At 36.5% G+C, this 17,020-nt stretch overlaps 1 protein-coding gene across 1 annotated transcript; it reads right to left on the bottom strand.

The window, feature by feature from the left end:
- Positions 1-10,269: 10,269 nt before the first annotated feature.
- On the bottom strand, positions 10,270-14,182 carry LOC308552600 (NKG2-A/NKG2-B type II integral membrane protein-like; the record flags this gene model as incomplete). The annotated part of the gene is made up of 5 exons (XM_081127812.1): positions 10,270-10,381; positions 10,699-10,799; positions 12,428-12,579; positions 13,530-13,625; positions 13,996-14,182. The coding sequence occupies 5 exons, from the start codon at positions 14,180-14,182 to the stop codon at positions 10,270-10,272; spliced, it is 648 nt and encodes a 215-aa protein (XP_080983938.1).
- Positions 14,183-17,020: the final 2,838 nt, after the last annotated feature.

Here is a 17,020-nt window from a genome sequence, read left to right as displayed (position 1 = left end):
TAGACTAAAATAACCTTTTAAATAAAATGTTGGAAGCATTTAATCTCTTACCATTTCTTCTTTATTATCTGTGTAAAGCTGGTTAGAGTTCTTAGAAGCACAGGTGGTCAAACTCTCATTCCATGTTTTTCTTTCAGTACTAACATAACAGCAATTGTTGGAATATGTAAGCTACTCCATTGGACAACTACCACAATGATATGCTGAAGAAAGATTATGAATTATTATAAAAAAAATTTTAATTAAAAAAAGTAATTCAGATATTTGCATAGGTATAGACACATTTATGCTTAACATATGTACATGCCCTCACAGACTGGTCCATATGAAAGAAAACACACTCACACACCCACAGAGAAGGGTTAGTCTCTTATTCCCTAATTTATGAGCTCATATTAAGCAAACACACAAGCAAAAATATCCACTCTCTACATGTCCTGAATGTCAATGAACAAAACCACTTTTTTAGAATACCAAAACTTTCTTTGAGCCCATCAGCAGCAATGGGTATGGTGATGCATAAGAAAACACTCTTGCATAATCATTATTTATGAACATTTATTGCCTGGTATTATAATTTATGTCCCCACCCCCAAACCACTATTATTTTGACTCCCCTATGTTAAGACAAAGTATGAACTCTTTTAATATCAGAACTTAGAACATAATTATGTACCTTTCTGATCCCTGTTATCAAGGAAGAATTTTTCTGCTCTAGCATTACATTAGTTAGAAAAAATAGTAATTCTTATTAAAAAATTAATGTTGATGTAAATACATCATAATACTTTTTTTCTTACTTTGAAATAGGTTGTATTGTCTAAGATTAGAATAATCTGGAATAAAATTGAATTACCAATGAATATTAATGAAGCAATGATAATTTTGGGGAAAAATATTCCAATAGCCTAGATAACTAAACTTCACCATCTCTCACAGTATTTGGACTAACCAATCTCAAGAATTAATTTGTATTTCTCAATAAGGTGCCCTAAAGCATGCCTTGAGTTATTAAATCAGAATAATATATGGATATATGTGGACATATATATGTATATATTTATAAACTACTCTCTAAAATTGTTTTGATATTTATAGCTTGGACAAATTCAGAGTAACCATTTTGCACTTAGTCTAAATGTATACTTTAAAATCAGAGGGTTTTTTCCCTCCATTTAAAAAAATTTATCTTTACTGTTGAAAGTATTACAGATGACCCCCCTTTCCTCCTCAATGATCCCCTCCACCCCAAACATGCCCCCCCCACCTTCTCCACACTATTGTCTCTGCCCATGGGTTATGCACATACGCATATAAGTTCTTTGGTTAATCTCTCCCCACCCACTCCTCCCCACCCCACCTTCCCTCAGATTTGTCAGTCTGTTCCTATTCTAATAATAACATTATGACATGTTCAGAGGCACTGATGGACATGAAAGTGAAAAGTTCTGTATAGCCTTACAAAAATTTACTTACAGGGAATAACCAGTATGGTCACCAACAGTGGACATCAAGACAAGGCAGATGACTCCTAGAATCCCAGCAATGAGCTTCTCTGGAGGTGATGGGGAATTTGCAGGAAGACAAAAGGAAACAGAAAGTAGAGAGAAAATTGTTTAGACAGTTTACACACAGAGAATCATATACATAAACTTGGACTCCAAGCCCTTAGGAATAAATGACATATGCAATAACGAGATCCCTAGTACAGTAAAACCGGGCTGGCTGGAGAGCACATTTCCGAGTTGAAAAATCTAAAGTTCTGGTTTTAAATTTCTTAGCTCTTTAAACAAGTGTTTCATAGTATATGCAATTTATCAGATATTCTACATTTGACAATATATTACTTGTTTGAGCAATAAATCAGTGAGGAATAAAGAATATCATAAATAATAACATGCTCATTAATCTAAAAACAGGTTTTTTGGAAATATTTTCACATTATGAGAATGTTTGTATTAAAAATGAAAATGGTATATTAGAGAAAAGGAGACTCACAATATTTTTGATAAATTTGAAATCCAGTAATGATTAAAGATAGAGTGCTCTAAAGATGGGGCATTAGTTGTGTTGGCATATATAGTGATTTTCTGAACTAAATTAATTTTACGTAATGACATATATTTATTAATTAAAGGAGCTGAGTTGTTATCAAATGATCTTTTATTTTGAATGATTGTGGAGTTATGACAAATTATTACAATTAAAAAATGTTTCAGGTGTTAATAAATCTTACAGTCACACCAAACTGATTCAAAACATAAACAATATTCACACCAAACAACAATGAAACTTTTAAAGTACTTATGTAACACAAGAAATTGGCAATTGAGTTAATGGCAAAGATATAAAACCATAAAAAAATAAATAAATGTATAAATCACTTATGTTAGAACACTGATGCTTCAAACTTCCAAAAATGTCCCATGGCTGTCAAAGTCAGCAAGGGTGCCTTTAGTTGTGTAAGCAATAGTATTGAATCAAATAATGTAATTTAATAATTCAATCAATGGGCTCTGTGGTCAGTGAGTTCAGGAATTAATTCTGGCTTTGAGGTTTACAATGCATGACGTTTACACAGCTACTTAGTGCCTAGCAAGTTAGTTTACTAATATAAAGTGGGAATAAAAATATGCAGATGTAATGAATGTAAAACATTTAATATTTAATCTTGCTTTTATAAGCTTTCAATAATATTAGTTATGCTAATTATTTCCTTAACACAATTTCCATGTTATTTCTTTTTTTTATTTTAAATATATCTTTATTGATTTCAGAGAGAGGGAAGGAGAGGGAGAGAGAGAGAATCAATGATGAGAGAGTCATTGATCGAGCCCGCAACCCGGGCATGTGCCCTGACTGGGAATCGAACCCCGATCCCCTGGATCCTAGGTTGACGCTCAACCGCTGAGCCACGCGCGGCCGGGCTCCATGTTGTTTCTGATTCACATCAGTTAAATGCTGTAACATAATTCATTGACCAAGAGTGTCTTTACCGCTGTGGTAGCGTTTCTTGCAATGTTTGTCTATTTTTTAAAAAGTCTTTTGATTGCTTATAATTAAGCTTAAATTCACATTTTATGGGAGCTACTTCATCCTAATTTTTATGAAAAGCTAACTGCTTTTATTTAATATGAGTAAGTGTATAAGGTATTATGTTTGACTTTCATAATTTAAAGAATTCATTTAAAACATTTAATTTTAAAGGCTGGGCTAAATTATATATACCTATAACGATTATAAAATAAAAAAACTAACTCTTCCTTGTCCTGATTTTTACAGGATTTTACTTTAAATTGCTTTGATTGACACACTCAGTTATGTAAGTGTGTATGCATGTGTGTGAATTTGAATAGTTTAAGATATCTTCCAACATATTTCATATTTTATTCTTGCTTTCTGTTTTCACCCTGAATTACTTAAACTTTGATTTGATTGTATATCAGTTGACCTCACTTGCATCACACCTAGCATTTGTAAGCTCCCACTACATGAGATGGGCTAATAGAGACGCAGGAGAATCAAGACACACTTTCTGCAGGCCAGAAAGCCTGCATCCCTTAGTGGGAGACCAGGTCACCCTTGTCAACAATGTCTGTGGTCTTCACAGACCGCCCTCAGTGAAGACTGAGACTGAAGCATGAGTGGAAAAAGCAGATTTCTCATTAATGTGTCACTTAAAGTTTGCACAGGAAATTCTTACACCTGGGCTATTTTGAAGATGCTTTATCTCATCAAACACCTCCAGCATGTAGGATGCTTTGGGCTGGCAGTGTGTCCTTTAGTTTATCCATGGGCAGATGCTCTGAGAAGTTGTTTTATTATTCTAGAAGGTATCAGGGGACAAAAGACTTGACCATCCATGCTGCTCGCTCCCTTCCATCTTAATCACAAACTCTGCAAACTCAGGCCTTGTTAAGAAGTATCTCAGATGTTTAAATTCTACTCTTAGGCAGGGTTACTCAATCCTGGCATTACACACCTCTTGTCCTCATACTCTCATTATGGCATTTCTACCATAATGGGGAAAATTCTAAAATCATAGTCCCATTAGCAACAGGTATTTAATGATACTTATTGCCAACAGCCTGAAGAATTACTACATTCTCACGTCATGATAACTGTCACAGCCGCCACTAATTCTCAACATAGCTTCTCAATTTCTCTGCCCTCCTTCTTAAAATTTCTTCTTTCATTTTATGATTCTTTAATGTTATTTAGACTTCCCTTGCCAAGAATAATGTCTTTGTGAGCATAGGGCATTAAATAATATTGAACTATATCACCAAGGCAGAGAATAAATTATTATATAACTACTAATTATATTTTTGGTTGATTCATTTTTCAATCATGACTATTTCTATTTTAATAGAATTATGTGCTGTAAATGGCAAAAGCCCAGTTCTACCTATGTAGGGGAGAAACAAAGGCAATTAAAAAAATGTTTCCCTTATTAAAAAAATGGGAAGGGCAGAAAAATTAGACTTTAAAGGACAAGTTAAATGACACATAAGCATTGAAAGAACGAAACTACAGTGTGATGGTTTGATTTACATATATTGTGACATGATTGCAACAGGTTCAGCTACATCCATCCTCTCAATTCGGTAAACTAAAACGACAATGAAGAAGGCACAGCGAGTTCGCCCTGTGCATGCTGCCCGCCTGTTAATCACATCGCGGCCCCCGGGTTCAGACAGGCTGTGCGGCAGAGCAGGGCTTGAGTTCAATAACCCTCATTTTGCAAAACTTATGCATAAGATCACCCGATGGGATGCAGCGTTCAAGTTCCCCATCCGGTCACCAAGGATTCCCACTGTGCAGCGACACACTGGAGAGCTGAAGAGAAAGGCACAGCAGCTTCCAGTAATGTTCTTCCAAAGGCACTGGGCAGCGACAGCTCCAGGTGGGTGCGTGGCGACAATGCAGGGCCGGGCAGGCGTCGGGGAACTTAGACCGACGGGGGTCGCTTTTGGCCCCAGGGGCCCTCATCTGGCCCCAGTGCGGGGATGATCCCCACAGGGGAGGCGGGTGTGCGGGGACCTGGAGGCTATTTCTACCCCCGTCCGTGAGGTAACTTCTGCATCACCAGGGTGGACGTGGAGACTGGGGAGGACTGGCAACGTGTCCCAGCTGCTGTCCTGGTAAAGCGGCTCAGGGCCCGGGCCGGGTGGCTCATTGGTTGCAGTGTGGTCCTGTACGCCAGAGGCTGCAGGGCGGTTCCCGGGTCGGGGCACACGCCTGGGAAGCTGGTTCAGTCCCTGCTCCAGTGCGTCTGAGAGGCAACGATGATGTCTCTCTCTCCCTCTCCTTTCTCTCTCAAAAACTCAATAAAAACATACCCTCACGTGAAGGCTAAAAAAAACAAAAACAGGTTTGTGGCCTGATCTTGCCCGCCAGCAGCATGGCTCTGTGTAGCCATTACCTGAGACATAAAATAAATCACCAAAAATGTGTGTGGGAAGTATCAGGCACATCATATTTTTATCGGAGAAAACGGGGTGTTCTTCCCCACTGGGTGCTGCTGGGGTGGAGTTCTTGTGATTCCCAAGGAAAGGAATTTTCTGAGACTCGCCTGGGAGAGTGAGGGGTTTTTATTTGCACAGAAGTAAATCCCTGTGTTTCTAGTCCCATGTTCCTTAGTCAGTCGTGGAAGAAGTGTAGCTGGGGTTTCAGTAAAGCTGGAAGCAAAGCCAGTGCCCGGCGTCCCCTCTCCATGTGGGAGCAGAGTCCAGCACCGACGGCATCGGGCTAGTTGTAGCCATTAGTCCATCGTGTGTGGGGATCTGCGTGGCTGGGGGCCCACAGGAGGCCAGGAAACCAAGCACGAGCCAAGAGCCAAGTGTGCCAAGAGGGCTCAAGAGAGCCTAAAGCACAAGACAGGGAACATCTTTATTCAGACTTAAGTATTCCAAACCTTTGTGGACGTGCAGAGGCCACACCCATTCTGGCAAATGACCTCTGTTCCCGGGTGTGGCTGACAGCAAACACCTTCCCTATGTCCCCCCAACTTTCCTGGGCATGCAATAGCTTCCCTTTCCCGGTTCCCTTACCCCAGTGCTTTGCAGGGAACATGCCTATAATGTCTGGGTCTGGCCTTTCCTTTCCTCCTTTTCTATTATTAATAATCAGCTAAATACAATGGTATCAATATATGACATATTCGTGATGTGATGAGAAATGTCATTACTGTTTGGGACACTGATGCCCCAGAAGTAATCCACACTTGCTCTGGAATCAGAGATGGATCAGGTGAATAGAGCAGGTGCTTGCTCTGTTAGAAATGAGCTACAGAGAGAAACAAACTGCCCCATGTGCAAATGTTGGTGACTGTAGACATCGATGATGGTAGCTCCTGTGGTTAATGATAAGCTTCAATCAAGAGCAGGGACTTTTGATATAGGCCTGTGAGCCCAGAAGAGCAGGAAGAAAGGTGGCCCGAGTCCAAACGTCTCAGGAGAAAAGAAGCATAAAGGGCAATGGGTGATCAGTGATAAGCTGCAATCATGGGAATGATTTTGTTTCCAAGGCCACTTTCAGACATGAGTAGAGTTCTGTGTGACATCTGTGCCTTATTTAACTCAACAGACATTTCTGGAGCACCTCTGAGAACTGATTTGTAATCCAGCCTGTCTTTTACCAGCTTTGTCATGTTTGGCAAGGCCATTGGATTCTTTATCTGTACACTTAGGAGACTGGATCAGGTGAGTTTTAAACTGTCAGTTCAGGCTTCATAACATGCAGGAGCTGAAATGGTCATTGGAAACTTTGTAAACTCAAAACTATCTAAATCATGAAAGAGACTCCATTCTTCTTTGGTCACTTGATGTTCCCACACTTCTAGTTTGAAAATTATAGAGCCAACTGTAAATGATTCTGCATATCCTTTACACATCCAGAAGCATTTTCTTAGAAAGCACTAAATGTTTTTGTAGCTATATATATTAATTTATTACCAAAATAATTGTATTGGCATACTCAAGAAAGTAAGAAAATTCAAACACACACACACACACACACACACACACACACTCACCAGAAAAGTATTTGGCAAAATACTCTTCAATTGTGGATCCCTAACCATTGACATGATCTGCTCCTGACATCCCACCATTGACATCATCATGAGTTGATGATCCAGCATCATCCTACACAGATGATCCTCCATCCGACACAGTGACAGATGGCCAACAGTAGCCTAGTGCTGTGTCACAGTACCTACATCATTCACCTCCTTTCATGTTATCATGTAGGCATTTTATCATCTCACATCATCACAAGAAAAAAGAGGGCGAGTAGAGGACAGTAAGATATTCTGAGAGAGAGACCACATTCACGAAACTTTTATTACAGTGTATTGTTATAATTGTTCCATTTTGTTATTAGGCATTATTGTTCATCTCTTAGTGTGCCTAATTTATAAGTAAAACTTTATCACAGGTATGTACATATAGGAAAAAACATAGTATATACCGGATTCGGCACTCCTCAGTGTTTCGGGCATCCACTGGGGGTCTTGTAATGAATGTATCCCCAGCAGACACGAGGGGAACTGCTGTATCACCTACAGCAGTGTTCGCTGTAGTCGCGTGCACATTACATCCCTAGTGCTTACTTATCTCATAGCTGAGCTTTGTAGCTTTTGACCGCCTTCCTTTAATACTTCTCTCCCCCAACCCACCACCTTTGGCAACCACAAGTCCGATCTCTTTTTCTAGGAGTTTGGTTTTGTTGTTGTTGTTTTTAGATACCACTTATGAGATCATACAGTATTTGAGGACAATAGCTTTATAGTAAGCTTGACATCAGGCAGTGTGATACCTTCTGCTTAGTTTTCCCCCTTCAGATTTCTTTGACTACTCAAGGTCTTTTGTGGTTGCCTGTAAGTAGGAGTGCTTTTTCTACCATTGGAATCTTGATAGGGCTGGCACTGAATCTATAGATGGTTTTTGGTCATATTGGCAATTTAACAATATTAATTCTTCCTACCATGAGCATGGAATACCTTTTCATTTATTTGTGTCTTCAACAAAATAGTGTGACTAACAAAATGGGTGCCAAGGCATGGATGCATGGAACATAATGACAGATGTCAGAGGAGAGTTGAGGGGAGGGGACAAGATGAGATTAACGAAAAGACACATATGCATAAATGCATAGCCTGAGGACACAGGCCATAGTGTGGGGACTGCCTGGGCGGGGTGGGGAAGAGGGGTCTGGAGGGCTGGGTGGAGGTGGGCCAAGGTGAGGAAAGCCAGGACACCTGTAGTAGTGTCAATGATAAAAAATAAGTTTGAAAAAAGAGACATCCAAGCATGCATCTCAAGAAACTAAAAATGGAAAAGCTAGGATTATGGGAAATTAAATCCAAATGAAGATGGACAAACACAAAAAATTCCAAATCAAGAAAAAGAAGAAAATTACAGTAGAGAGGATGAGCAGATCAAAGAGATTCTCAGTGAAAATTGTGAAATTGATAAGCGACTTTTGAAAAAACTGAGAAGACACAAATCTTTTCTATCTAGAGTAAACATGGGAATAGCATTATCGTATATACAGATACTAAGTAGATAATAAAGCCATACAGGGGGGACCAAAAGTAAGTTTACAGTTGTGTGTACTCAAAACACAGAGCTTATTTTTGTATTATTATTTATTAATTATTGTATCATTTTCCACATGGACAACTGTAAACCTCCTTTTGCCCCACCCTGTATTATGAATACATTTAAATTTTCATATTAAATAGAAATTTATGCAAATGTAGCACAACAAATGGAAACCTCTGTATATCTAGTGGGTAGTACAGGAATCAAGTTCATTTTATAAACTTTCCTACAAAAGAATTCTTCAAACTCCAGTGGCATCAGTAGCAACAATCACGTTAAAAATGTAACACTACTCTTATCCAAAGGCTTCCAGGTAAAAGAAAAAGGGGAATGCTTTCCACATAGCCTTAATGCAACAACCTGGCACTAGTTCTAAACTCTGTGAACATGAATGAAGACAAGCCACTTAATCTAAGTGTAGTGTATGCACTGAATTTTAAAGGACAATACAAAATAACCATTATTTCAGAAATGCAAGATTGGTTTACCATTTGAAAGAAATAAATGTAGTTTACTTCATAGACATTATGTAGAGAAAACGTCATTCCAACTGATGCAAAAGTCATAAAAATGTAACATCAATTGATTACAAAAATCTATTAGAAAAATTGCAATATTATGGAATTGCTTTAATATGAGAAAGGTATGACAAAAAAACTTTAAAACAAACCTCACACTTAAGGATGAAATATTTAAATATGTTCCCCTAAAATAGAGAATGATACATATAGAACTTTTACTGTCCTTAGTATTCAACATTGGAAATAAAGCCCTAGCTTATGAAATAAGTCAAGAAAAGAAAATAATTGCACCATAGAAAAAGAAATAAAATAACTCTTTATATAAACTATACAGAAAAACATATATTTGAAATGATAGAATTAATACAAAGAATCAATAGTTCACCTCAATTGTTTTTATGTTTAAAGCAGCAAAAATCACTAAAGTTTTTAAATAAGTATGCCATTTAGAAAAATCATGACTATAGAATGCCCATATTTATTTAAGACTTCAATATAGAAAAATTTAAAATATAGTAGAGAAATGAAAGGAAACCTAATACATGGACGGATGAAGGATGATATTGATTGGAAGAATCAATCCTGTAAAGTGACTGATCTTTATACATTACTTATGCAGTCCCAAACATAGCCCAAAATGTTTATTAACAGCTTCATCAAGGTATAACTTACAAAGCATAAAATTCACCCATTTAGAGTATATATATCAGTGATTTCCAGTAATTCACAGAGTTCGCAACCATCACCACTAACAAAATTGAGGAAGTATCCAGCCCTCAAAAGAAGCAGTGAACCAACTGGCAGTTGTTTCTCATTCCCACCTCCCTTCAGCCCTTGGCGGCCACTAACCTACTTTCTCCCTCTGTGGGTCTAGCTATGCCTGATATTACATGTAAATTGGCTCACACAACATGTGGTCTTTCAGAAAAGCTGAATGTCACAAACATAACATAGAGCAAAAAAACACCAGACGTTAAAAGTAATGATATCTGTCCTTTTGGATGTGTATATTATTTTCTAATAATTGTTATGGAAAGTATTTCATTATTAGAACAATAATATGATTCATTTGAAGATTTACACGATCATAATATTATTTCCATTTCATGAAAATAAAGCCACCCGACAGAACCCCAACTCTAAAGCTTATGCTTGCAGATGTATCGTTTAGAAGATCCACAGCTCTCCGATGAGAGGCCATGTGGGTGCATCAGACCACAGTCACCTTCACCAGCTGATAAACGAGATTCACTGTAATGGAGAAAAATGCATAATTTTGTTGCTATAGTGTATGGGGCCAACCCATGAGACAATAAATAGCATTTTCCATGTAACTGCAATAGGAGATGTTTTGAAAATGGATACTGATATTTTTCATATAATATCAGTATGAGCTGGTTATTAGGAAAACTGGGCAGCCATTCTTTAATATTTGTATCAATGTTTCACTAACTTTGAATATCATTCTTCATGTGTGTAAATCAGCTTGAGCAAAAGAATTAATAATACTCTTCTGAATTTTTCCTTTTTGTATTTTCCTTTTATAAAGCATTTTAAAAACAACTTACTTCAGTTTGAAAGTTGAACCATTTATCCACATCCAAGGATGATCCCTGCTTTTACGAAAAGCTCCAACCCATGATGGAGGTGACAGGGGACTCAGAAATTTCTATGGCAAAATAAACAATTTTTATTTAAATAATCATCATGAAATTTTATATTATTTGTAAACGCAAGTAGTGTATTCTTTCATAAAATCCTTCACTTTTAGAACAAAATGAGAGTGTTGGATCCTAATCTAACACTAAGGGTATATTCAAGACTTTTATAAAAGATATATTCAAATCATTTTTATATTCTCAGACTTGAAGCAATGTTTGTACATTTGATTTAATGTTTTCATTAAATGTTTCAACATTTGTTTAATGTTTTCATTCTTCTTCTTAGTTTAATAAGGAAAATTCTGATTCATGTACTTCAGTAGTTACACATGTTGACAAAACTAACAAAACTTTAAATAAGTGTTTGGAAACTTATTTAAAGTATTTGATACCATGACTAAATCAATGTACTTTTCTACTGTTTCTCAGATACCAGGTTTTTGGTTTTTTGGTTTTTGGTTTTAAAAAGGGGGAGGATTGTAATTAAGAAAATAAATGACATGAAAATCAAAAATTTGGTTTTCTGTATCCCATACCATTCTTTAACCAGATAAGCCCCAAATTGATCTGTCTCTGTGTTGGTGGAATCCAGTGGTCCAGGTGTCAGAGACTCATCTCCCTGCTAATTAGAACTATAAATTCCAGAACTAGTGGAAGATACAAGTGAAGGAGAGCTCTGAAAGGCGGAAAGAGAAAGGGGAAATGCTTTGGGGCCCGCATTAGGGGACAGCAGAATGACAGGGTACCTCGTATCTTCACCCAACAGAAGAAAGCGGCCTAGGCCTGATGCGTCCCAACACCCAGCCTAGCAATAGGAGGCGGCTGAAGGGAGCCGTTCCCCCCGGGCTCTGGGGAGGGGACCCTGCCCAGCACCACCAGGCAAGCCTCCGAGGGTGATCCCTCAGGACACCTGCTGACGAAGCCACCAAAGGAATCGGGGTGGGGCTGTCGGAGGTGGGACCAGCAAAAGAGATCCTCTGACTAAAAGTAATGGACCCAACAAGGCTCTTTACCCCTGAGGCCATGACACTCATCCCCAATGAAAGACATCAGATAGAATGGATTTTAAAAGGTCACATTCATCTAGCTCAGCAGTGAAATTTAACAAACTGCAGACAAGTACTATATAGATGAAATGCAACAATATCATATGGGAGCCAAAAGAGGCAGGAAGAAAACGTATTACTGTATGATTTCCTTGATATGAGGTTCAAAGACAAGCCAAGACACTGTGTGATATTAAAAGTCGGCAGAGTGGGTAAGTGATGAGAGATTATGCAGGAGCAGGGCTGCGGAGGACTGCAGGTTCTGCTTTGTAGTCTGATTTGCGATTCTGTGGTTCTGCTGCCCTTGTCGTCAATGTGCTCAATTATATGTTTAGTGTCCTTGATATAAAGTAAAATTAAAAAGCAAAGTTTATTTTGGAAACCAACCATTTACAGAAGCTCAGTTTTCTATGAAAAGCAAGACTGGAAATTAGCAGATGTGCATTAGTGGCATAAAAATATAAAGTCAAACACTGGAATATTATACAGACTTAAAATGACTACAAGTATGTACAAAAATATGAATTCTATAAATATGCTATTGACTGGAATAAGCCTTAATAAAGTATATGAAATGTTTAGCACCTTACCCTTTCTTCTTCATCATCTATATGAAGCAAGCTAGAGTTCTTGGAAGCACAGGCCATCGAACTCTCACGCCATGTTTTATGTTCAGTACTAACGTTATAGCAATTGCTGGAATATGTAAACCACTCCAGGGGACAACGACCACAATTATGTGCTAAAGAAAGATTGTGAATTATTATCCAATAGAAATTTTAAGTTTTAAAAATGAAAATTAACTTACATACTTGCATAGGTATAAACATATAGGTACATAATATATGCATACATCCTCCCAGGCTGGTACATATAAAACAAAATGCACTCATACACACAGAGAATGGTCAGCCCGATATCCCCTAATTTATGTGCCCCTGTAAAGCAAACACACAAACAAAAATATCCACTCTATCCTTGTCGTAAAAGTCAAGGAATGAAAGTACTTTTAAAGAATAGTAAAATTCTTTATATTATACTCTGTGTCTCATTATATTATAGCAGTAGGAAATTTAAGCCCTAAGACAGAGACAACATATAAACTTTGCTAATATCAAAACTTTGAAAATCATTGTGTACCTCTTTGGATCCTTGCTGTTTGGGTCGAATTGGTCTTCTCCAGTATTACAGAAGCTATAGAAATGGAAGTAATTCTTTAAAAATAATTAATCTAAATAAATCATAATAATTTTTGTTTCTTAGTTTGAAGTTTGTTGTTGTATTGTCTAGGATGCAAGTTATCTGTAATAAAATTGAATTTATGAAGAAAAAGTAATAATGTAATAAAGATTTAGGGAAAAAATATTTTAAAAGTCTAAAGGACCAAACTTCACCATCTCTTACACTATTGGTTAAGCAATCTCAATATGAATTTGTATTTCTTTATAAGGTGTTTCAGACTCGTAAAGCATGTCTTTGAGTTATGAAATCAGAATATATGACTACATGTAAAAATACTCTTTAAAAATATTCTGTTATTTATGCCTTTGTTAAGTTCAGAATAACCATTCCACATTTATTCTAAAGGCATACTTTAAAATGAAAGTCCTATTCCAAAATAATATGACATGTTTAGAGGCACTGATGATCATTAAGGTGAAAACGTCTGTATAATCTTTAAAATTTACTTACAGGGAGTAACAGCTATTGTTACCACAGCGGACATCAAGACAAGGCAGATGACTCCGAGGATCCCAGCAATGACCTTTTCTGGAGGTGATGGGGAATCTGCAGGGAGAGAAAAGGAAACACTGAGAAAGGAGAGAGAGACCATTGTTTAGACAGCTTACACACAGAGAATCATATACATAAGCTTGGACCCCAGCCCATACCCTGCATTGTAATCTTCCTCTCACAATACACTGTGGCATTTTCAGTAAATACAATGCTCCATGAGTTGTTGGTGAAAGACTATACCTTACATCAATGCCCGAATAAAATTAGCCCTGAGCTTTCATCTGAAATACTGTATTACAACTTCAAGTTCTGATTTGTACAAAAGAAAACTTTGTGAGCTTATTTCCTACCATTTCCCCTCACCTCTGCAGCCCAGCCGCACGACCCAGAGCGGTGACACTGTGTGTCTATTGAATGTTACCTCTGCAGTGCTCATGCAGGTCATTCCTCTGCAGATCCTGAGGAGCACTGTGAAGGTTTAATTCTGCATAGGTTATTTCCTGCTCAGTCACTGGCACGGAGCTTTTGGTGCGCTTAGGTTGCATTCGTTGTGTCTTTGCATACTTGGCCAAGTTCAGTTCTGTGTAGGTTACTCTTTCCTTACTCATCTTCGCAGCTGCTGGTGTCGGAGCCTGCGCTCTGCCCTCGGTGTGCTTACAAATAAATGCTGCATGCACTCGAGAGACCCCTCACAGGAAAACTGGGAGGGGCAGAGGGCCGGCAGTGTGCTCATTTTCCAGTTGAAGAATAATATAAAGCTCTGCTTCTAAATTCCTTAGAGGTTTCAACCAGTGTCTCGTGGTAAATACATTCTTAAAATATACTCTGCATTTGTTGATATATTTATTAAAGCAAAAAAAGGCATAATTAGTGAGTAATATAGAGTTACATGAATAATAACATACTCATTAATTGAAAGTCAAGTTCCACAGAAATATTTTGACACCATTACAATGACTCTCTTAGAAATTAAGTTTTATTTAAAAAAGAGACACAATATTTATGATAATTTTGAAATCCAATAGTAAAGACTAAGTGCTCTAAAGATGGAAAATAATAATGTTGGCATATATTAATTTCTTGCACTGAATTATATTTACTTAGTGACTTACATTTATTTGGTGAAATGGTTACCAAAAGGTTCTTTATTTTGAATGGTTGAGGCATTCTGAAAAATAAGTAAAAATTTAAATAAATATTTTATATGTTGGAAAATGTTACATGACACATTAAACTTACCTATAACCTTAAAAATAATGAAAATAAAAGGACAAGAAAAAGATTTTTTTTAAATAATTATTTTATAAAAACAATTGATAATTGATTTAATGGACATGATATGAACCTATAAGATGATCAAGTATAGATCATTTATGGAATAACATTGTTGGTTCAAACTTTCAGAAAGATCCTTTGGTTGTGAAAGTCAGTGAAAGTCACTTTAGTTGTATAAGCAACTGCAATCATGCAGATAATGTAATTTAATAATTCAGTCAATGACTCTGTAGTCAGAGAGACAGGAATTAATTCTGGTTTTGAAACTTACGCGTGACCTTTAAAAACTTACTCAGTGTTAAGTAACCTACTTTCCTCATCTAAAGTGGAAATAGTATGTAAGATATATTGCAAGTAAAATTTAGCACTCCACTCCACACATAAACTCTCAATAAATGTGAATTACCTTAACTATTATTTTAGTCACAATTTGTAGGTTATTATTTCTGATTCAGATCAGTTATACCCTGTAAAATAATTCAATAAGCCAGAGTCTCTTTAATCAGTATAGTAGAAGTTTTTTGCAATGTTTGTTCAAATTTTTAAATAGCACTTTGACTGTTTATAATTAAGTTTAGTTTGGCATTTTACGGAAGCTACTTCATCCTGATTTTTAGTAAAAATCAAGCTGCTTTTGTTCAACCTAAGTAAGTAATAAGGAATTGTGTCTGACCTTCATCATGCAATGAATTCTTTTTTAAGTATCTATTTAGAAAGGTTGAGCAAAATATAAATTAATATACTGTTATACCAAAACAAACACCACCCCCCTGACAAACCCTTGTACTGATTATAAAATCCAAAACTAATTATTCCTTGCCATGATATTCATGGGTTTCACTTTAAATTATTTTGATTTACAAACCCAATCATGCATGTATGTATGCACTTGATTAATTTCCTATAGGCAATAATTTCAACACTTTAAGAAATATTTCAATATATTTTATATTTTATGGTTGCTTTTTACCATGAATTACTCAAATAAAAACATTAATGTTCCACTTCGATTTGGTTGTATATTAATCGTCCCTCAGTTGCATTGCATCTAGCTTTTGTTTTTTCCCACTGGATGAGATGGGCTGGTAGAGAAACAGGAGAGTAGGGACACATACCTTCTGTCAGCCAGAAAGTTGTGCATCCGTTTTTGGGGAGGCCAGGTGACTCATAAAAAAGGACTGCTATACCTGAGTAATAAAAGGAGAATTTAAAAACATAAATTCAGGACCAAAATAAGCAATACCTGTCACCTCCACAGACTGCCCTGTGAAGGCTCAGAGTGAAGTAATAGTGGAAAAAGTAAATATCAATGTGTCACTTAAGGTTTGAACAGGAAATTCTCACACTTTGGCTATTTTGAAATCAGTTTATCTCATCATACGCCTCCAGAATACAGGAGACTTTGGGCTCTAGCTGAAAGGACAAATAATCTCTACGTGTGTCATTTAAATTGTTCATTTTCGAATGTATCTGAGAAATCGTTTTCATATTCTACAAAGGCTTAACCACCATTGCAGTTAATTTGTTTCCATCTCAGTCACAAACACTGCAAACTTATGCTTGTTAAGTATCTTAAATTTAAATTTTAGAACAACATTGCTAAATCTTGGCATTAAATACTGCTTTTCCTCATATCCTTATTATTTCATTTGTACTATCTTAGAAAAATTCTAAAAAGCACAATCCATTATCAACACGTATTTAATGGTATTCATCACTAATTATTATGAGAAATTACCAAATTTTTAACTATATTGTACCTGGTACCATCATTCCCAAAATAGCATCTCTATTCCTCTGACCCAGTTCTGTTTTCAATTTTATTTTTCAATTACAGTTCACATTCAGTATTATTTTTGTATTAGTTTCAGGTGTATAGCATAGCGGTTAGACAATCATATACTTAAGAAAGTATTTCCCTCAATATTGAAAGTATAGTTAAAGAATATTGAATTAACAACCTTGGATGGAGGGAAGTGGAAAAATAAAAAAATATATGTTTAATTTTAAAGAAGGTTTTAAATATACTTATAGTTACAAATAGCACGAAAAAAGTAAATGATAGACTTTGACTCAAACAAATAATATTAAATATAAATAGAATAATTTTCAATTCAAATATGAAACATGCACTCTAGGTATATCCATGTTGTCACAAATGGCAGGATTTT

The sequence above is a fragment of the Miniopterus schreibersii genome (assembly GCF_964146895.1).
Source record: "Miniopterus schreibersii genome assembly, chromosome: 2".
Taxonomy (NCBI): Eukaryota; Metazoa; Chordata; class Mammalia; order Chiroptera; family Miniopteridae; genus Miniopterus; species Miniopterus schreibersii.
Note: the sequence above shows the minus strand (reverse complement) of the source record. Positions and strands in the feature narration are given on the sequence as shown.